This window comes from Diospyros lotus, chromosome 11, assembly GCF_014633365.1.
Source record: "Diospyros lotus cultivar Yz01 chromosome 11, ASM1463336v1, whole genome shotgun sequence".
NCBI lineage: Eukaryota > Viridiplantae > Streptophyta > Magnoliopsida > Ericales > Ebenaceae > Diospyros > Diospyros lotus.
Genome location: NC_068348.1, coordinates 13,924,960 through 13,947,876, shown reverse-complemented (window position 1 = coordinate 13,947,876; position 22,917 = coordinate 13,924,960). Strand labels below are relative to the sequence as shown.

At 38.5% G+C, this 22,917-nt stretch overlaps 1 protein-coding gene across 2 annotated transcripts in view; it reads left to right on the top strand.

Annotated features, from left to right (window-relative positions):
- The first annotated feature begins 887 nt into the window (after nucleotides 1-887).
- The window catches only part of LOC127813765 (leucine-rich repeat receptor-like serine/threonine-protein kinase At1g17230), a 33,509-nt gene continuing 11,479 nt past the window's right edge, over nucleotides 888-22,917 (top strand). The window contains exons 1-5 of one of the 2 annotated variants that reach the window (XR_008026185.1): nucleotides 888-1,527; nucleotides 1,881-2,141; nucleotides 2,292-3,164; nucleotides 4,045-4,816; nucleotides 4,895-4,965. Coding sequence is in view for 1 of the 2 variants with exons in the window: in XM_052354904.1 (XP_052210864.1) it covers nucleotides 1,095-1,527; nucleotides 1,881-2,141; nucleotides 2,292-3,164; nucleotides 4,045-4,514 (2,037 nt within the window). In the remaining variant the exon portion in view is untranslated. Of the gene's footprint in view, nucleotides 1,528-1,880; nucleotides 2,142-2,291; nucleotides 3,165-4,044; nucleotides 5,046-22,917 lie in introns of those variants that run through there. The other variant, XM_052354904.1, reaches the window with a different exon arrangement.

Here is a 22,917-nt window from a genome sequence, read left to right as displayed (position 1 = left end):
GCAATGTTGCATAAACAAGATAAACAATATTTTTATTTTTTGTATAGCTTTGAGACCAAGAAGGGTTTAGATTTGACTTCTTAAATGAGAATAAAAGGTCAATTATGAAAAATAAAATATTTTTTTTTATTATCTAGAAAAAAAATTGCTATGAATTTGTATTGAGTAGTAGGTTAATATTTTTAGATTTTAAACAACATGGTTATTATTGATTGGGGTTTACATTGAAACATTATTAAATATATATTTAGCATTATTTTGTGATCGATACGTAATATATTGCTTGATACTAGTTAGTATATAGTATTATATTAACAAATATGACGGGAGATAAATTTTAAAAAGTAAAATAAAAAAAAATTGAGGTTTCTTAAAAAACCTTACAGCCTCATTTGGTATCTAAAATTTTGTTTAAATCAATAGGATATCAAATATAAAAAATATTATTGACATATCATGGTGTATATTTTGGACTACATAATGATGTTCTAATATCTAAAATGTCCTCGTCTAAGCTGTTGAGACAAGGGATATTTATATATATTATGTAATCTAAAATATATATAAATAATGTATAACTAGCATGACTCATCAAACATATATTATTTTATTTTGTAAGCGATAAAATACGATACAAAATTAACAGGTATGGAGGAGACTGTACACACCATACTACACTACACAGGGATCACGAACATTGCCCCCACAGGCGTAGGACGGATGATTCAATGGGTAGAAGATTGTACCCGAGGGATAGCGAACATTCAAACTTACGATTTAATTAAAAAAGAAAGAATTAAGCTGTACCCCGGAAAATCTGACGACATACGAGTAGCTCAAAAGTCGTACCGTTTACACTTTGTTGTTTGACGAATCGTACTCCATCTCCCTCTCTCTCTCTCTCTCTCTTCACACGTACGCAATTTGTCTGCTTCTCTGTCTGTCGTCTGAGCTGACTTAAGTGAGAGAGAGAGAGAGATAGAGAATGAAAACCAAACCCAGCCCCACTCCATAGAGGGAGCGTCCTTGCAGACACACCCAGAAGGAATCTCCGATTGTTTCCGGGAAAAGCTTCTGTTTGGTCTGAACCTCTGATGGGTCTTCTTCACTCTTGCGCCTCCCTTTTCCTTCTTCTCCTTGCAGTTTCCCTCACACCAGCTGTTTGTGGCAATGCCGAACTGAGAGCTCTCATGGAGATAAAGTCCCATCTGGACCCGGGCAACAAGTACTTGGCTTCTTGGACCAGTAATGGTGACCCGTGTGGCGGCACATTTGAGGGCGTGGCTTGTAATGAGCACCAGAAAGTGGCTAACATTTCTTTGCAGGGAAAGGGTCTCTCTGGCGTGGTTTCGCCGGCGGTGGAGTCGTTAAAGTGCTTGTCGGGTCTGTACTTGCATTACAACTCTTTGACTGGAGAGATACCCAAAGAGATTGCAAATCTCAGCGAACTGACTGATCTGTATCTCAACTTTAACAATCTCTCTGGGACAATACCTCCTGAGATCGGAGACATGGCAAGTCTTCAAGGTTAGTATATGATTGTTTCGATATGTGTTTTAAATAGTGGTTGTTTACGAGCTTTCTAGCTTAGCGTTAGAGCCCCAGAGGTTTGTTTTTTGAAGTACTTATGTCGAAATCCTCTTCAATTTTTATGTATATATAGATAGATATTTATCAATTTATCATCATGCAGCTGACAGTTTCAGCTTTTTTGGCAGGTTTTTTTTTTTTTTTTCTTTTCTTTTTTCCTGAGTGGTTTTTTTTTTTTGGTGGCGGGGCGGGGGATTAGTTGAAAGGATGGTGAAATTTGGTTCTTTTTCTTTCCTTCCCGCTTTGTTTCTAGATTCAGCTAATATGGATGTCCTCTCCTTATTTGCTAGTCCTGCAGCTGTGTTGGAACCAGTTGAGTGGAAGCATACCCACAAACTTGGGGTCACTGAAGAAGCTAACTGTCCTTTCTGTGGATCATAATAGATTAAATGGATCAATTCCTTCGAGCTTAGGGACTTCGGGGACGCTAAAAAGACTTTTTTTGGGTTTTAATCAGCTTTCTGGCTCAATCCCAGCAATATTAGCCAAAATTCCTCAGTTGGAAGTTCTGGATGTCCAGAATAATACTCTCTCTGGTGTTGTTCCTCCTGGTTAGTTGATTTCTTCCCTTCGTATATCTTTCAGTTAAAATGGCCTCTTCCAAATGTTATTTCCGTCTTTTTTGTTCTTTTGCTTTGTAATTCTGATACTTTTGACAAATATAAACTAATAATAAGATTTTTGGTGGGTTGAATCTCAAGCTTTGAAAAGATTGAATGAAGGACTCCATTGCGAGAACAATCCAGGCTTGTGTGGTGTTGGGTTTTCATCATTGAGAGCTTGCACTGCTTGGGATGACGGGAACATCAATCAGGTTGAACCCTTCAATCCCACATCAAATTACTCTACCCCCTCAGGTATTCCTATGCATGCTAATTTTCAAGGACATTGCAACCAAACGCATTGCTCAGCTTCATCAAAATTAGCCAAAGTTTCCATCGTTTCTGGGGCTATTGCTGTTGCTGTCACATTAATGATTGTTGGATTCCTGGTTCTTTTTCGATATCGGAGGCAAAAGCAGAAGATTGGGACTATGTCTGATACTTCTGATGGTCAGCTGAGCACTGATCAGGCTAAAGAGTTATACAGGAATGCTGCCTCTCCTTTGGTGAGTCTCGAGTATAGCAAGGGATGGGATCTGTTCTCTGAAAGCCATGATGGCAATAGTGTTTCTCAGGATTTCCCTCCGGGTTTTAGGTTCAATTTAATAGATGTAGAATCAGCAACTAACTACTTCTCGGAGGTAAATTTATTGGGGATATCCAAATTATCCTCTGTCTACAAAGGGATTCTGAAAGATGGATCCAATGTGGCCATCAAGAGCATTAATGTGACTTGTTGTAAGACAGAGGAAGCTGAGTTCATGAAAGGACTACACTTGTTAGCATCTCTGAGACACGACAACCTTGTTAAGTTGAGAGGATTTTGCCTTTCCAAGGGAAGGGGTGAATGTTTTCTTATCTATGATTTTGTTTCTAATGGAAACCTGTCACAGTATCTTGATGTGCAAGACAACAGCAGCCTGGTTCTTGACTGGCACACCAGGGTTTCTATCATCAATGGGATTGCCAAAGGTCAGTTTTAATTTAATACATCTAACCATTGTTTGCATTTATCTTGATTATTACGCACCTAGGACAACTGAAATCATAGTCTAATGGTATAATGAGGTGGTATAATAAGGTAGGCCTTTTTGAACTCGATTGTAACGGATCAGGATTCAGATATTGAGCATATGTTTTTATCTCCGTCTTTTAGTTTATTAATATTTCCACTACAGTGAAGCATGCCCATATTTCTACTACAGTGGAGCAAAAATTGTGAGAATTGCTCTCCAAATTTTGGCTTAGCGAGCATGGCGGCTCTGCGTTGGAGATGGCCTTACATCCACATATGAATGTTTGTATGCAAATCTAAAAAGCGTGCAAAAATGCGTACTATAGCAGAGTAACCTCAGTATAAGCTTAACTACCTGCATGAAGGACCCTATATTTACTATATATATATATACATTGTAGTAGGTTTTTCTACAATGCACTGTATCCATTTTAAAGCATTAGAACTCTATGCCTCTCTTTTAAATGACACTCACTGTGCACTTAATTTATTGAATTTGCTGGTGCATTAATGTCATATGGTCCAATGAAATCATACTACTGAAAGCATAAGAATGACACGGTATCTTGCTCATTTCAACCTGTTCTTTATTATATACCTGGTTGTCAATGGAGATTAGATGGCTTGAAACAGTATTTACAGGCATAATCAAGCTTATCTCTAGTTTTCTTCATTCACTTTCGTTGTTTTTTTTTTTTTCGTTTTATTTCCCTCTTATTCCTTGGGAAACTAGATTTTGGATTACTTTTACCAGCAAAGAATGCTATAGAGTAGCATCAAGCAAACAGTCCATTCTATCATTCTGTTAGATTGATTGTGCTGTATTTTTGCAATCAGGCATTGGATACCTGCACTGCAGCGAGCCAAGCAAACCGGGCATAGTTCACCAAAACCTTTCGATAGAGAAAATCCTCATCGACGAACAGTTTGATCCATTAATATCAGATTCCGGCCTCCCCAAGCTCCTAGCAGACGATGCAGTCTTCTCGGCTCTCAAGGTCAGCGCAGCCCTCGGATACATGGCTCCGGAGTATGTCACCACTGGCCGGTTTACAGAGAAGAGCGACGTGTATGCATTTGGAGTGATAATCCTGCAAATTCTTTCTGGCAAAAGTAAACTCGGCAACCTGATGCAACTGGAAGCTGAATCTTGCAGATTGGAGGATTTCATTGACCAAAATCTGAAGGGCAAGTTCTCTGGCTCCGAGGCTGGTAGGCTAGTAGAAATTGCTCTGGCCTGTACTCATGAGCTTCCAGACCAAAGACCAAGCATGGAAGCTGTGATTGGGGATCTGAGAAAAGTGTAATGCTGGCAGGCTAAGGAGAAAATCCTTCGAGGGAATGGATGTATATTAAAAGAATGGTTCTTTAATCTTTATAGATTGGAACAGAAAAGGAGTAAGAGGGAAGAATTAATGCATGTCGCCCCATAGATTGCTTGTTTGGTGTAAGAGAAACTTTAGCTTGGTGAAAAGCTGTGCCAGCGGGCTTGTGGCAATGATAATGACGATGATGAGTCTCTGCAACTCTTCTCCTACTTTTGTTCTTGCATGGAAGGCACTTGGTCTTTGTTGGCTAGAGATTGGACCCACAATCTCGGACTCTAAAAGTAATGTTTTCAGACTCTTTTATTATTAAGCTATTACAGTAATAGATTTACTTTTCTTGACAAAATATAATACAAAAGTGAAGATGCGAGGAAGAGGAAGAGGAAGAGGAAAGGGATGAGGAAGAAGAGGATCACTCATGTATTTGTAGGTATGATCCAATGGTAGAGGTTCCTTGCATGTTTGAATCGATTAAGCTTTATATCTTATTATATTGATGACTTGCAATCAAAGATCGTTAAAATTGTTTAGAGTAATCTTGAAAACTTTTTTTGATACTTAAATTAGTCAGGGTAAAAAAGTGACAGTTAATATTGATGATCACGATGATGGGTATGGAAAATAGGGAATCTTATTAGAAAAAAATTAATCTTATTAGGACGAATCCTTGATTTATTGCAACTTTAATTAATGTGGTGTTATTGTAATATTGACAGGACCATTTATCGTAGTGACGTGATGATTTCTCACATCTAAAATTTTTCTTAATTTTCTTAATAATAGCCAATCTCGCCCACAATTTAAAACCAAAAACAATTTGGTCGGATCCTGCAAATCCAACCCATATGTATGGGGTTGGAGGCAATGCAATATTTCCTAGACTTGGTTTAGCAGATTAAGATCATTAAGATTTAGTGGATCAACTTGGATATATTTAGGGATTATAATAAGTGAATAAATTCTTAAATATCATTGAACATAAGAAAGCCGTATCTTACTCAGTCAAAGATGGTTGATCACAATATTGTTAGAGAGAGTCAAGGATGGACCTGCATGTTAGTAGCACTTGAGAGGGCTTGAGAGGAATCCCCCTTTTGGAGGATCGAACAACCTAGAGGGTTTTTTAAGAGAAGGTGGGCCTCACGGCGAACTATCGGAGCAGGTTCTTGACCTCTAGGTGGCTTGCCCGGATTACCCATAGGAATGTGGTCATCATATAATATCATAGCCATGATCATTACACAAACTTGCTGTAGTATCTATAGTACAATAACCCATACACAAACTAACGTAAGCACATTATGTTACAAACCACTCGTGTGTGAGAGGGTAACTAAGAGCCAGGGGGACATGCTAGGGTATGGGGGGCCCACTAGACCCTTGATGATGAAAGAAGGCTTGAATGCTCGTTACCCTTTTATATAAAGATATATATATATATATAAAATATACATATTACATATGTGAGTTGTAGGGATATTGGAGAAACAATGGTGGAAAGGAAGCTTGCGGGAAGCAGGCTTCTCGAGAGGGTTGGCCACGGCCTTATCGGAAGAAGGCTTCTTGTAGGGAAGTCGGCCGTCCCCGAGAGGGAACTGCAACCATGGCCGAGAGTTGTTGCTGCCTTGTCGAGAGCGATATCATGGCCATGGAGAGCCATCGCCGAGAGGACTACAACCCTCTCCAAGAGCGCTGTTATTACTTTACTGAAAGGATTGCAGCTCTCGCCGAGACACCGTACAACTGTATGTCAAAACTGACACCATGACTTGTGCAGATGCAACAAATAAGGGGTGGCGTAGTAGACTAGACAGGATACAAAGTCCCCATAAGCCCAGCATCCTGCCAAATCTCGCCTAACTAGTATAGGACACGCTAAATGCAAATGCTCGTGCTTAACAACTAGTAAATAAATATCATATTCGTGTGACAAACACTCAAGTTTCATGAAACCCCTAATGCATATGAACTGACAATATACTAGTAATAAAAGAATACACATGCAAATACCCTCGGCCACAACCACCTCCAATGAGAACCTACCCGTAACAACCTAGCTTCATCCCAACAACAAACAGAAGGGAGAACCAAGCCCTTCAAAGCTCACAATAATAGACCACTCAAATGATGGCCAAATGGGTTGAAATCTATACCAAAATGAATCCTATCGAGTCTAGTTTACAACGATTCAAACCATAAACTCAATCTAAGGGACAATCCATCAATGAATATATAAAATAATCCAAAATTGATAAGACACTATAAACTAACAAAACTCCCATACATCTTTTATTCTTGATCAACTCCACGTACACACACTACTGACCACTACTGCTAGACCCCACATATGGTACTCCCCCACTAGGACTTGGAATGGTGAAGAGTACAAGGTGAGCTACAAAGCTCAACAAGTAATAAACTGGAAAGAATAACTGAAGCTGAATTGAAGAATATTTATACTGATAAAATATTAACTGTCCTTGTACTGAAAGAATAATATTCACTGTCTGTTTGTATTTACAAAATGTTAACACACATAATCTGTAAATAAATGTAGGTATGTAATTTTGGCTCATAGGCTCACATAATCTGATAAAACATACTTGACTGATCTGAATCATGCATACATAAAAATTATAAGCACATACTATGGGCAATATGCCCTTAGTCCTCTGGTCATCACCAGGAGAGCAAAACACATAATCTGAAACTGGTGGGATCCCTGTGAACAAACCGCCTGGCACGCATACTAAATACAATGTCCATACACATGCTAGCACACGATATGAAGTGCTCTATATAAAGTTATGCTCCATGCTCACATCGATATGTATGCGCATAAATGTCACATAATAATGCTAAACATGCCATATGATAATCATCAATTATATTGGAATATAATGATTCTACTAATTGAGGGTATGGGCATATTCGATTCATCATATTTGGCACGAGAATTCAATATTTGGAAATATTGAATAATTAAATTTAAATAAAAACTTGGATTAAACATCACTAGAAGTTCACTTGGATTTTTGGAAAAGCCATCCGGATATTAGGAAGGATATCCGGATATGAGGGAAGACATTCGGATATGAATCAAGTCATCCGGATACACTGGAACTTCATAACACGGGCTATTTAGATATGCTGAGATGTATTTGGATATAGCATAGGACATCCGGATATGATTTAGGTCATCCGGATATCTCACAAAGGCATTCGGATGCTATATGAGACTATTCGAATATGAAATTCAATTTTTGAGAAAGAGATATCCAGATATGAAAAGGAGGCATCCAGATATGTTGGACCTATCCGGATACATGAAGAAAGCATTCGGATATTATTCGCAAAATACTAAAGACTCATCCAGATATGAACCAAGATATCCGGATATCACTCACAGAGAATAATAAACACATCCGGATATAACTCAAGGCATCCAGATATTACTCACAATAGGCACTGGACTCATCCAGATGTGATACAAACCATCCGGATATATTACTGAAGCCATCCGGATATGCCCAAGGGCCATCTGGATGTCACTCACAGAACTAACAAGCCATCCGAATATGCACATAGGCCATCTAGATGTCACTCACATAAAACTTTTTGATTCATCTGGATAGCCTTTAGCCCATTCGGATGCTACTCACATGATCTGATCAACCCATCCGGATATGAGGGCTCACATCCGGATGTTTACAAATATAATTGACGAACATGAACGATTATAGTGACTTTGCTCTTGATCAAAATCTAACATTACTACACCATTCCGAATAAAATCTTAGGAAAACAAATCATAATTGATAAAAAACAATTTCAGGGATGATTCAAGGATTATATTTGATTAAATCGCTATAAGAAATCATGCATAACTTGTCAAAATTTCACTGTTATACGCATATATATATATACACATGTATTTGCTTATTGATATAAAATCTAAAAACTCAAACAAGAGTTCTTAGATAAACTGAGAACAAACTAACATGAATTTGTAATGAAAGGAATTACAGAGAGAAAACTTGCCTTATGCTCTTGATCGGATCAAACGCTTTCAATGAAAATCTCCTCTGCCAAGACACTATTGTCTCTTCTTGGCTCTCTGTTCTTCACGCGGCGTGAAGAAAAGTATGGCTAATGGACTATATATATAGACATAAGAAGCCCTAAACACCATCACTCTCCTTCAATAACTTGAAGTCCTTATTCTTAATTAACTTGAAGACTTCAAACCTAAACCTTCTCACCCATGGATTCTCCCAATGACATAATATCACAAAATAATTTTAATTAAATAATTAAATTCTAAAGATAATTTCTTAAATGACCATCATGTCCTTGCATTTAATTTTCACATAAGTAAAATGCCTTTAAAATCTATTCTTCTCATTTAAAAATTCTTTAAATTGTCACATTAAATATTTAATTGGCAAAAATCCTTTAAACATTAATTTAAAATGCCTTTAATAATTCTTAATAAAATCTAACCCTTCTAACAGGTCGTTACAATTTCTCCCCTCCTTAAAAGAATTTGATCTTCCAAATTCGTACTTAGTTACTCAAATAACGAGGGGTAAAGATGCCTCATCTCTTTTTTTAATTCCCATGTCACTTCTTCTGATGAGTGTCGTTGCCATTGCACCTTTACAAGAGGAATTGATCGGTTCCTCAAAATCTTTTATTTTTGCTCTAAAATACTGATAGGCGTAAGACACATCTTCTCTAACTTCAAGAGTCTGAAAATCAATTACATGCTGAGGATCGGGCACATATTTCCTCAACATTGAAACGTGAAACACATTATGAACATGAGATAACTAGGGTGGCAAAGTTAACTCATATGCTAATGATCCTATTCGTTTTAAAATTTCAAATGAACTAATGTAACGGGGACTAAGCTTCCCTGTTACGCCAAATCTTCGAACTCCTTTAATAGGCATGATTCTCAACCAAACATGGTCGCTTACCTCAAACTCGAGGTCTCGTCGTTGCTTGTCTACATAACTTTTTTGTCTGCCTTGGGTTGTTTTCATTCTAGCTTTGATCACTCGGATCTTTTTTATTGTCTGCTGAACAATTTTAGGACCTAATAAAGCCCTATCATCAATCTCTTCCCAACATATCGGCAATTGACATGGTCGCCCATACAAAGCCTCATACGGCGACATTCTAATACTTGAATGGAAACTATTATTGTAGGCAAATTCTGCCAAATGTAGGTGCTCATCCCAACTACCTTGGAAGTTTGGAGCACAAGCTCTCAACATGTCCTCAAGAGTCCTGATACTCCTTTCTAATTGACCATTTGTCTGCGGATGAAATGCTGTACTAAACTTCAAATGAGATCCTAATGCATCGCAAAGCTCCCCAAAAGTGAGAAGTAAAACATGGATCTTGATCTGATACAATGCTGGATGGAACATCGTGTAGCTTCACGATCTCCTCAATATAGATCCTTGCAAATCTATTCAATGGATAAGTCTTCTTGATAGTAGAAAATGGGCCGATTTAGTCAAACGGTCAACAATCCCCATATAGCATCATAGCCTCTAGCAGTCTTGCGTAAACCCATCACAAAATCCATAGCAACATTATCTCATTTCCACTTTGGAATAGGTAACGGAAGTAATAAACCTGTGGGTTTCTGATATTCCGCTTTAACTTGCTAGCATACTGAACACTGTGAAACATATTTGGCTACATCTTTCTTCATACCACTCCACCAATACTGTCGCTTTAGGTCATGGTACATCTTCGCAACACCTAGATGAATAGTATAATGGGTCTTGTGTAACACCCCCTCTCCTAGAACTACCCGAGAAGAGGTGTTACGGGGAAAATAGATAAAATAAAGTAAAACTCTCTGATAAATTGAAATCTGATACCATAACTAAACATCTCAATTAACTGAAATAAGAACTCTGAGTCAAAATAAACTGAAAACCATAAACTATGTCTAAGGGACAATCCCTCAACTGAAATATAAAATAATCCTAAACTGAAAAGACACTATAAACTAACAAACTCCCAGACATCTTTGATCTTGAGTGGCTCCACGTACACACACTATTGACCACTGCTACTAAGCCCCACCTCTGGTACTCCCCCACTAGGATCTGGAATGATGAAGAGTATAAGGTGAGCTACAAAGTTTAGCAAGTAATAAGCTGAAAAGAATAACTGAAGTTGAATCGAAGAATATCAATACTGGTAAAATACTTACTGAACTTGTACTGAGTATAACCACTATCTATTTGCATTCACAAAATTTAATACACATAAATTATAAACTAAATGTAGGTATACAACTTTGGCTCATAGGCCCTATAATTATAATACATACTTGACTGATCTGAACCCTGCATACATAAAAATTGTAAGTATATACGGTGGGCAATATGCCCCTAGCCCCCTTATTGTCACTAGACAAGCAACACAAACTAAAATTGAAATTAGTAGGATCCCCGCAGACTAGTCGCTTGGTGCGCATAGTATAATGCAATGCTCATATACATGCTGACACACGATATATAGTGCTCTATATAAAGTCATGCTCAATCCTCATACCAAGATGTATGCACATAATCTCACAAAATAATGCTGAACATGTTATAATAATTGCTAAATATGTTATATGATCTTCATCACTTATATTGGAATACAAATATTCTATGAATTATGGTATGAGCATATTAGACTTATCATATTTGGCATGAGAATTCAATATTTTGAGTATTGAATACTTTAATTTAATTAAAACTCGATTTGGAACTCTCCGGAAGCATATTCGAAATTCTAGGGAAAATCATCCAAATATGAGGAAGGATATTCGGATATGAGAGAGCCATTCGGATATGAATCAAGTCATCCGGATACACTTGAAGCATAAAGAACGAGCTATTCAGAGATGCTGGGATGTATTTAGATATGAACTAGGACATCTGGATATCTTACCAGGCATTCAGATGCTACAGGAGACTTATTCAAATACGATTCTTCAACTTGAGAAAGAGACATCCGGATATGAAAAGGAGGCATCCGGATATGATGGACCTATCTGGATACATGAAGAAAGCATCTAGATATCATTCGCAAAATACTAAAGACTCATCCAGATATGAACCAAGATATCCGGATATCACTCACGGAGAATAGTAAACACATCTAGATACGACTCAAGGCATCCGGATATTACTCACAATAGGCACTGGACTCATCCGGATGTGATACAAACCATTCGGATGTATTACTGAAGCCATTCGGATATGCCCAATGGTCATTCGGATGTCACTCACATAAAACTTTTTCTCTCATCTGGATAGCCTCTAGCCCATCCAGATGCTACTCACATGATCTGATTAACTCATCCAGATATGAGGGCTCACATCTGGATGTCTGCAAATATTTTTTGACAAACATGAACGATTATAGACTCTACCTTGAAACAAAAACTAACAAATCTACACCATTCCGAATAAAATCTTGGGAAAACAAAACCCAATTGACAAGAAACAATACCAAGGATGATTTAAGGATTATACTCGATTGAATCGCTATTAAATCATGCGTAACTTTGCCAAGAATTCATTGTATATGCACATATATATACATACACTGTCTGTAAAAATTGAAACTCAAACGAAGAGTTATTGAAAAACTGAGATTAATATTGAATCATGGTCCCATAAGAATGGTTTACAGAGATAGATACTTGCCTTGATCTTAATCGGATTCCTCGAATGATTTGCAAAGCTTCTCCTATGCAAATACACTCTTATCTCTCTTGGCTCTCTCTATTCTTGCTACGTGGTTGAAGAAAGAATATAGCTAACGGGCTATATATATAAACATAAGGTGCCCTAGATCACACTCCCTCTATAAGTTGGAATCCTTATCCTAACTTAACTTGGAGACTTCTAAATTTCTTCTTATGTATGGATCATCTTAATCCCTTATTCATAATAATTCTAATTAATTATTTAAGTTCTAATAACAACTTCTTAATGACCATCATGTCCTTGCATTTAATTTCTACATAATTAAATGCCATTAAATGCTATTCCTCAATTAAAAATTCTAAATTGCCACATTAAATAATTAATTGATAAAATCTCTTAAACACTAATTAAATAGAAAATTAAATAATTTCCAAATAAATTCTAAACCCTCTAATGGCTTATTACATCTTGTGCGCTTTTTTCAAAATCTCGTTTAAGATTTCCATCATCGGGTATACAAATACGTCCATGAAATAAGAGTATATCATAACTCTGTAGAGTATATCCCAAAGGAGAAAATTTCTCAATATCTACTAAAATCTATGCCAACTTCTCATCTTTTGATTACTGTGTCTTGATTAAATCAAATAACTCGGGTTGTACTCTCATATAAGCAAACTCACAAATGATCTATCTTCCGGGTCTAAAATAGATAAAGCACTTAATTACTCCAATAACTTTCATTCTTGAACCATCATTGTAGCTATAAAAGCTCCTCGCCTACTCAAAGTATGGGCTATCCCATTAGCGTTTCCTGGATGGTATACAATCTCATAATCAAAATCTTTAAATAGCTCGACCCAACGTCTTTGCCTCATGTTCAATTCTTTCTGGGATAAAAGATAATGTAAACTATTGTGATCTATATAAATTTTAACTTTCTCACTATATAAATAGTGTCGCCATATCTTCAATGCAAATACTACCGCTACCAACTCCAAATCATGAGTAGGGTAATTCACCTCATGTTTCTTCAATTGCCTGGAAGCATAAGCATTAACTTGACCTTCTTGCATCAATATGCATCCCAATCTTGAGTGGGAGGCATCATTGTAAATGAAATATTTTTCTCAACTTCTTGGTATCACTAAGATTGGTGCAGCAGTCAACTTCTGCTTTAATTCCTGGAAAGCACATTCACACGCGATATTCCATTCAAACTTCTCTCCTTTTTTTGTTAGCTTAGTCATAGGGGAAGATAAACGAGCAAATCCTTTATTGAATCGCCTATATATCCTGCAAGACCTAGAAAACTACATATCTCGGTCACTATTGTAGGTCTCGGCCAATCCTTAACTATTTTAGTTTTGTCTGGATCAACTAAAATACCGTCTCCAGACACCACATGGCCTAGAAATTCAATCTGAATGAGGCAAAACTCACATTTATTGAACTCGGCGTATAATTGCTCATCTCTAAGCCTCTGTAATACTAGAGTAAGATACTCCGTATGCTCCTCCACATTAGGTGAGTAGACTAGGATATCGTCAATGAAGACAATAATGAAGCAATCTAAGTACTCACGCAGAGCTTGGTTTATCAAATCCATGAAAATAGTTAGGGCATTCGTCAACCCAAATGCCATCACCACAAACTCCTAATGTCCATAGCGAGTCCTAAAAGCGGCCTTCTGGATATCATCATCTCTGACTCACACCTGGTGATATCCCGATCTCAAATCTATCTTCTCCCAACTGATCTAACAAGTCTTCCACTCGAGGTAAAGGGTACTTGTTCTTGTGATGCCTCGTTCCCACTTACGAGTGCCACTCGTGTACAATCAACTGAACTACTCAAATGCCCTACCATTCGTGAATGACAGACTATGTTTCAACACAAAACGCCCTAGGTGGGAACTAGGCTTCGTCATTCCCTTCTCTCAACCCCAGAATCCACTAGCAGATTTGGGCTTTAACCATACCACACTTGGCTAATTAATTTCCATTAAGTTTGCCCAATCGCCATTTTAATTTATTTTAATTCTTTTTCTTTCCAAGAATTCCATTAGGCTCCATAAAATTCACCATTTCAATCAACCTATTGATTTTTACCAATTTTGGAAGAAAAACTCATATAATTTAAATTTTCAAAAAATTTGACATTTTCTCCAAAAAACCCAAAATCTCCTTATTTTTGAAAATTCCTCCGGGGCCCATAATCAACCAAGAATTTCCCCAAGAATCCCCCAATTTTCCAAATTTTTTAAAAAAATTGGCCGATGGGGCCCGCATGGTGCGCTGGCCGCGGGCACCTGTTGCGTCTGCACGCTTGCTGTTGCACGCCCGCGTGCTAGCCTTGCCTACTGCCTATTATGGCCCCTTGTGGGCCTCGACTGTTGCCACCTGCCAATCTCACTCATTTTTTTTTCTTTTTCTTGGGCTTCCTAGCCCCAATTTTTCAGAAATTAAATTAAATAAATAATCATCAAAACTCACCACATTTCCAACAAAAATCATTCTCTCCAACACCCAAGATTTATTCCAAAATAAAATACATTTATGGTCTTAAGCTTTCACAAGCCATTACCAACCATTAAATTACATCACATGAAGCACATACAACAAATAGGCTTCCATAAGCCATGAACCCACAAAAATAAATAAAACACACGCTTAGGCTTCTATAAGCCATAAATTAACAAAACCCACCATGAGCTTCCCGACTTCAAGATTGCAATACTCCTTTTTTCCCTTGGCACATGAACAACCTATAAGTTGAGGGTAAAAACCTCATAAGCTATTAAGTTCAGTAAGGGTGCAATGACAATAAGTATGAACATGAATATAAAATGTGATGCTAATGCATGCGATGCAATAAAGTTAGGGCTTTCACACCCTCACAACCACCTTGGTTTGAGGCTTAAACCTACCCTACCCCACACAACCTCATGGCCATAGGTTCTTGAACACAAACAACATGCCAATGCACACATATTTTCTCATGAACCATACTTACAACCTTACAAAGCCACCATCCCATGGGACTATCCCTTACCTTTTTCCATTCTTTGAAGCTTCAAGAACCTCCTTGGTTCCAACTTTCTTACTCTAGAAACCCCTTAAAAAAAAAATAAGGTAGCTAAGCCACCATTTAAGAAAGACAAAAGGATTTTTCTATACTACATCAAGGTAGAAACCTGACCTTTCTTCTCTTTTCTCTTCTTGGAAGACAACTCTTCTCTCTTTATTCTTCATCTTCCATTATTTCCTTTCTTTCTTCAAATGGCTAAATGGAGACTTGATTTCCCAACTTTCCACTTTATACTAATTTTTCCCACTTTCAAGAATGGATCCTAACCCTTGGATCTTTATGGATTTAAGAGAATAAATCCTATCCCTTCACCAAAAGCACAATCCATGTGCTTTATAAAGAATAAATCTTGGTCATTCACTTTCCTTTTAAAGAATACATCTTGGCCATTGAAAGAAACACAACCCATGGCTTTAGTCTTCTTAAATATCCACCTTTGGATTTTATCACACTTTACAAGACAAGATCTTAGCCATCCAAAGGAAGAACAATCCATGTGCTCTTACCAATATTGAATCTCCACCATCCATCTCATCTCTCTTTATAATTATCTCCACCCATTTGGCAATCCATGCCAACTTTCAAGACTTAATGGTGGCCCTTGGATCAATTTTCTTTTCAAGAATCAATCTCATCCATTGGATTTCTTGAATTTCTCATTTATTTAAATGAGACTATTTTCATATCCATCACATGAGAGACATAATTAATTTCTTTTCCATTAAAACAATTCTCCCATTTTCAAAACATTAATGAGAGACTATTTTCCATTTCTTTTTGGATTTTCTTTTAATCCAACACCATCATGCCTCTCATTAAATGTTTGAAAGACTAATATCATTTCTTTTGTATTTAATTTAAGTCTCTCCATTTTACTTGGACCACATAATGCCATGTGTCACTTTAATACACCATACTTGGCTTCCAAGCTTCCATCTCAACCATCCATGTGGCATCACCACATTTATCCACCAATTTAGGGAAAATTAATTATTTCCTTAAATAATTGAATATCCACTATTTTTCATTCCCCACAATTTAATTCTTTTATGGAATTTACTCCAAAATTACCAAAAATACCCTTTGTGAATTATTACTCCCATTTATCTCCTCATTTTTACAAAAATAGAAAATTAATTCACTTCCATACTTAATTCCACCTAGGAATTATTTTTAATTTACCGAAATACCCTTTATTGGACTTCACTATCCAAATTATCAAAATGCCCATCTCATAGGGCACAATTATTCTCAAGGATCCATTACTTTCTTAAGGGCATTTTTGGAAGTTTCTCACTTCCTTTCTCATTATCCTAACATCAATAACACTGGGTGTTACAGTTCTTCATTGTCACCTGATTCAATTGACGATAATCAATACATAATCTCAAAGATCCATCTTTCTTCCTCACAAATAATACTGGTGCGCCCCACGGGGATGAACTAGGTCGGATGAAACCTTTCTCTATTAATTCTTCTAACTGGGCCTTCAACTCTTTTAATTCATTGGGTGACATTCGATATGGAGCCTTAGAAATAAGCTGTGTACCAGGCAATAATTCAATAGTAAACTCCGCTCCTCTCTGAAGAGGTAATCCTGGTAGCTCATCAAGGAAAATATTTGGGAAATCACGTACTACTGGCACCTTAGACAACTTCTTCTTGCTCCCCTCCTCAGTGGTCATGAAACCTAGGTAAGCTTCACATCCATCACGTATTAGCTTCTCGACTTTCATCATTGAGATCATAGGAATCGTAACCATAGGCTTGACTCCTATATATATAAGGACTTGCTATTGAGGTAGTTCAAAGTCAATAATCTTCCGTCGACAGTCAACTCTTGCATAATGCCATGATAACCAATCCATGCCAAGGATCAAATCAAAATCCTTGACATTAAGGATTACCAAGTCTACCAATAGCTTCTTATCATGCACCTCAATCTCACAATTCTCAAATATTTCTCTAGCCACCATAATCTTATCTCTGATGTAGAAATAATCAAATGATACGACAAAGAAATCTAGGAATGGGGAACTTAACATGCTGTGCGCAGTGCAATAAAAGAATGTGTAGAAGTAGTATCAAATAATGCACGTACATCATGACCATATAAGGATAAAATACCTTGGATAGTCCAATCGCCATGCTTTGCCTCAGCTGTGGTGAGGACATAAACTCTACCCTGTACCGATGGTCTATTCACAGGAGGTGGATGCTGTGCTACTGGTAGTACGGGTACAGGTGCTCCTAGCCCTCTAACTGCTAGTGGCCTTTGATTTGCCTGCTGGCCTTTATTCTGGAGCGGTTGTGTACACCTGTTAGCTGTGTGTCCTTTCTGTCTGCACCTGAAACAGGTCACCTCTAGTGCGGGGAGTGCTGTTTGATTCCTCGAACAATCTTTCTTTCTATGCCCTTCTTGTCCATACTTGTAACATACATTTTTCCTAGCTAGGCACGGTCCTCCGTGCTTCCTCCTACACTAATTACATTGTGAATTATTTTCTGTATTATTTCCTGGTTCGGCTGTCTACTTCCTCTTCTTGTTATTGGATGAATGCTAAGATGTACTTGTGCCCTTCTTGGCACCTTGTGTTGCTCTCCACTCATTGCGATTTCGCTCCATAACATACGCTCGTTGGACTACAGTGGCATAATCCTTGCCCAGAGCTCCTCCAAAAGCATGATGAATATCTGCACGCAATCCTCTCTGAAACTTGGCTGCCTTCTTAGCTTCAGTGGACACCAACTCCAGGGCATAACGAGACAAGGTTGTAAACTCTGCCTCATATTGGACTACTGTCTTGGTACCATGCACCAACTCGATGAACTCATAAACCTTCTGCTCCTTGACCTATGCTGGACAATAAGCATCATTGAACACTTGCTGGAACTCGACCCATGTGGGTTAACGATTTCCAAACCTCTAACGGGCAGTCTCTCACCATCTCTTGGCATTGCCTCTGAATAAAAATGTGCTAAGTCGCATCTGTCGGTTGTCTATACAACTAATAGAATAGAGATGCTTCTTTATCAAAAGTATCAAATTCTTTGCTGTTGCTGCTGCATCTGTGCCTCCCTAAAATACCGGTGGTCGGAAGGCCATGAAATATTTTAATAGTTGAATTCCTGTATCTGCCTGCACAATTGGAGTCGTTGGGGCAACTGGTGGATCACCTCCACTGCCTCCTACTTGTGGTATTTGTGGTTGCCTTACCAGATTAGTAACTAGGCCATCGACTACCCTCATCAAACATGCTAGCATGCCTCGCATCTCGGCCATCCCTTGCCACAAGTCACTACTAGACTCCCCTGGCGAGCCAAGAGTGGATATTGGAACCTTGCTTGGAATAGAAGCAGCCTGACTGTGAGTATGGGGTCGTCCACCTCTATTACTCATATTCCTGCATTGTCACTTAGAGTTAGAATACTGTTAATCAGGCCAACTTATCTAACTGATTGACACAAGTCTTAACTCTACCCAACATCCTATGTGTGTACGAGAGACACCTCAAAAACACCACTCTAATACCAATATTGTAACACCCCTATCCTAAAACTACTTGAGAAGAGGTGTTACGGGAAAAATAGAGAAAATAAAATAAACTATCTGATAAACTGAAACTGAAATCATCAATAACTCAATTAATCAAAACTGGAAGCGTCTCAAACAATTTAAATTGAAGTCTGGGTCAATATAAACTGAAAACCATAAACTTTGTTTAAGGGACAATCCCTCAATGAATATATAAAATAATCCTAAACTGACAAGACACTATAAACTAACAAAACTCCTAGACATCTTTTATTCTTGAGCGGCTCCATGTACACATACTATTGACCATTGCTGCTAGGCCCCACATTTGATACTCCTCCGCTAGGACCTAGAATGGTGAAGAGCACAAGGTGAGCTACAAAGCTCAGGAAATAATAAACTGGAAAGAATAACTGAAGCTGAATCAAAAAATATCAATACTGATAAAATACTAATTGTCCTTGTACTGAAAGGATAATATTCACTGTCTGTTTGCATTTACAAAATGTTAACGCACATAATCTATAAATAAATGTAGGTATGTAACTTTGGCTCATAGGCCCACATAATCTGATAATATATACCTCACTGATATGAATTCTGCATACATAAAAACTGTAAGCACATACTATGGGCAATATGCCCCAAGCCCATTGGTCGTCACCAGGCGAGCAACACATAATCTGAAACTAGTGGAATTTTCCTGGATAAGCCTCCTGGCGCGCATACGAATGCAATGTTCATACATGTAATGGCTCGCCTTTTGGAGCCTCCCCATGCACAAAGAGGATCCGTGAGAGTCATTACTTAAATGATACCGAACAATAACAAGCCAAAACACACTCACAACCCTTATTGAAACCATACCTTTTCTTTCACGTCATATAACTCATAATAACCATCCTTACACAACTGTTTACAGCATGAGCCCACCTGGGCTTACATAACATACATCCATCTTAAAAACATAAACGCATTACTCTGACTCAGACATACGACACCTAGGATCTAGTTTCGGGAGAACTCTGCACCTGCTATCATGACTCAAGGATCTGGGCCCAACTCTGTCAGACGCACTTGCGATCTCAGGATACTCTTACCTGGAATGATGGAAAGCAAACGTGAGTCATAAGACTCAGCAAGCTCATGAAAGAAAGGCTGTCGGTTAAAGATAAAACTCTTCCCATAACACCCCATGCAATTTATGCCAATGCAACGTCATACCATGCCATGTCTAATGCCCGTCTTGTTTCAAATGTATAACTATAAAGTAAACTGCACAAACGGTCCTTGGAGCCCACAAAACACACACACTGGCGCCCAAGTCCACATATAAACCTATTAGTAGCCCAATATAGGCCATTTTTCACTGCTCACACTGTGAGTCGTATCCCACTTTCCAATAATCACTCACACTGTGGGCCGTTCCCCACTTCCCAACAATCACTCACACTATGGGCCGTACCCCACCTCCCAATAATCACTCACACTATGAGCTGTACCCCACTTCCAAATAATCACTCACACTGTGGGTCGTACCCCACTTCCCATAATCACTCAAAGCCACACATCCTCACCATGCAATGCAACAAATAGGAAATGCATTGGCTTATGTAGCATAAACGTGATGACAAGGCCCCCATAAACCAAGCATCAGGCCCTGCTACGCCCACATAGGAATTCTCACATGCGATATGCTCTAAATGCACCGGCTCACCTAAAGAACCCAAATTGGCTATTAGACCAACTAGGTCATGCAAATGCTCACACATCCCATCACACACAAAGCATGTCCCCCAAGTGAATGTAACCCAGTCCCTATGCAGCACACACCTCATGATATGCACAAACCAAGGCGAGAATCTAGTAGTACCAGCTCTTTTGGCCCATCTAACGCTTATCGTAACAGCTGATGACTGACGCCCATACATCCAGCCATCAACTGCCACGACCCACGGTGACAGTCAGTGGCTTTGTACCCCTATACCTTTAAGACACACATAGTTATCATTAAGCTTAGCATTTCATAAACTCCTCTCATGACTCATCATGCACTTAAGACACAATCATCAATATACCATTCTTTTTCTCATCTCTTGTCATATTAATAAACCATTCACTTTCCTCATTAAACCCTTTAACAAAACCCCCATAAGCCATACTAACTCTTCTAAGAACCTAACCCATCGGGTTCGCCATCATTCCCAAGGAAAGCGGAGTGATACAAAGCCTCGTGACGGACGAAATGAACAACACCAAGACATCATTCACTTAATTTATTTTATCTCCACTAAGCTCATTATTAGCATATAAGTCATGGAATGGTTGCCACGCAGATTATCATTATTAAGGCGTGGAACCGAGTCACGGTGAGGTAGGGGTTTAAATATGAGAAACCACTAAGACTTTCACGGGAAATAAAGAACGTGAGGAGAGGGTTAGGAGCTTGCCTTTAGATAGCCGCTTCCTTTCTCTTTTATGCTCCCGACGCGAAGTAAAACATTTCCTAACAATTAATAAAATTGCGACTTAAATTAATTAAACCCAACTGCATAGAATACATAATCCATTTGTATAAAATCTATAATTTAGCTACATAGCACTTACAATAATTTTACTCACTTACGGGGATACTTTTAAACACTGAATAGCCGCACAATCCCTGATTTTTCTCATTTCTTCCCACTTTTTCCTCCATTTTTTGCTAGCCGAGCTCCATCATCTTCTCCCATCATTCCTCTCTCTTTCCTCTAAGTTTTTGGCTTGAAATTGGCCAAAATTGGCCTTTTAAAACGCAACAGAATGCTGCTTGGAGTGCAAGTGCAATGGGCGGCCTGGGGGCCGCCACGTGGCGCGGCCTGCGGCTGCTGCCTTGCCCCCACCGCCTTAGTGAAATGGCGTCATTTTGGCGCCCTAAGGCTGATAAAAGTTAGCCAATTTTCTCCAGCGCGCGCGAGCTTTCGCGGGATCGATCCCGCGTCCCTCACCCGACCAGCCTCATGCACGACCACCCGCGCCACAACCATTTTTAACATATATATGCCTCTTAATAAATTTAAGGTGACCCTCGGTCCCTTTTTCAGAATTTGCACCAGCACCTAGAAACTCCCGAAATTCACACACACACCCCACACCTCATTTCCCTTTATTACACTTATACCCCGAACATTCCCAAAAAATCTACCATTTTAATTTCTCATTATTTTCGTAAATACTCCCAAATAATTTAATTAATTGCCTTAACTTCCCATTTCCACAAAATAATATAAATTATTATTTTTTTCTTAAATCTCCAAGTACTCGATAATGACATCAAACACCGAAATTAATAACTATTATTACTCAACATCACATCTGGGACATTCCATATCATCATTTTCTAGTTATCTCTCTGGGCGACTCACATCACAGGGTTACTCTTTAGGTTTCGCCTACACTAGTTCCATCTCATTTTTCCATGTACCAAGTCAGCTACCAACCTCAGTCTTCTTGTACCGTTTATGACTTCCAAATCACCTTAATACTCACTTCATCTATATGGTTAAACCTACTCTAGTTATCATCATTATGCATTCTACCCACCGAGTTCCCATTTGGGAGTCCTTATCGGTTGCAAATTCCCTTGGGTAGGTGCTAGTATTTATCTCTCACCCATTGACCTGTATAACATTTCATGTTGTAGCCCTCCATCGGCAGCCCCGGCTGCTACCCCCAAGACCCTCAAGGGCATATCCTTAACAACTTATGACCATCCATCATGCACCTAGCCTCTCACTTATATCATACCTTTCATCAGAGCCGTAAACTCACACCAATAGGGACATAAACACCAAGATTAGCTTAAGTGGCAAGCATGTACCTTGAGTGGGGTCTTCCCCCATTACTTACTCATGGCTAACCTCAACATCCACAAAACCTTGACTTGAATCACTAGCCTGTCATCTCGCGTTGCGACATTCCATTCCTCAACACTCATTTTCTTGTATTACCACCATACTTAGTATTCAAGATTCAAACTAAATGC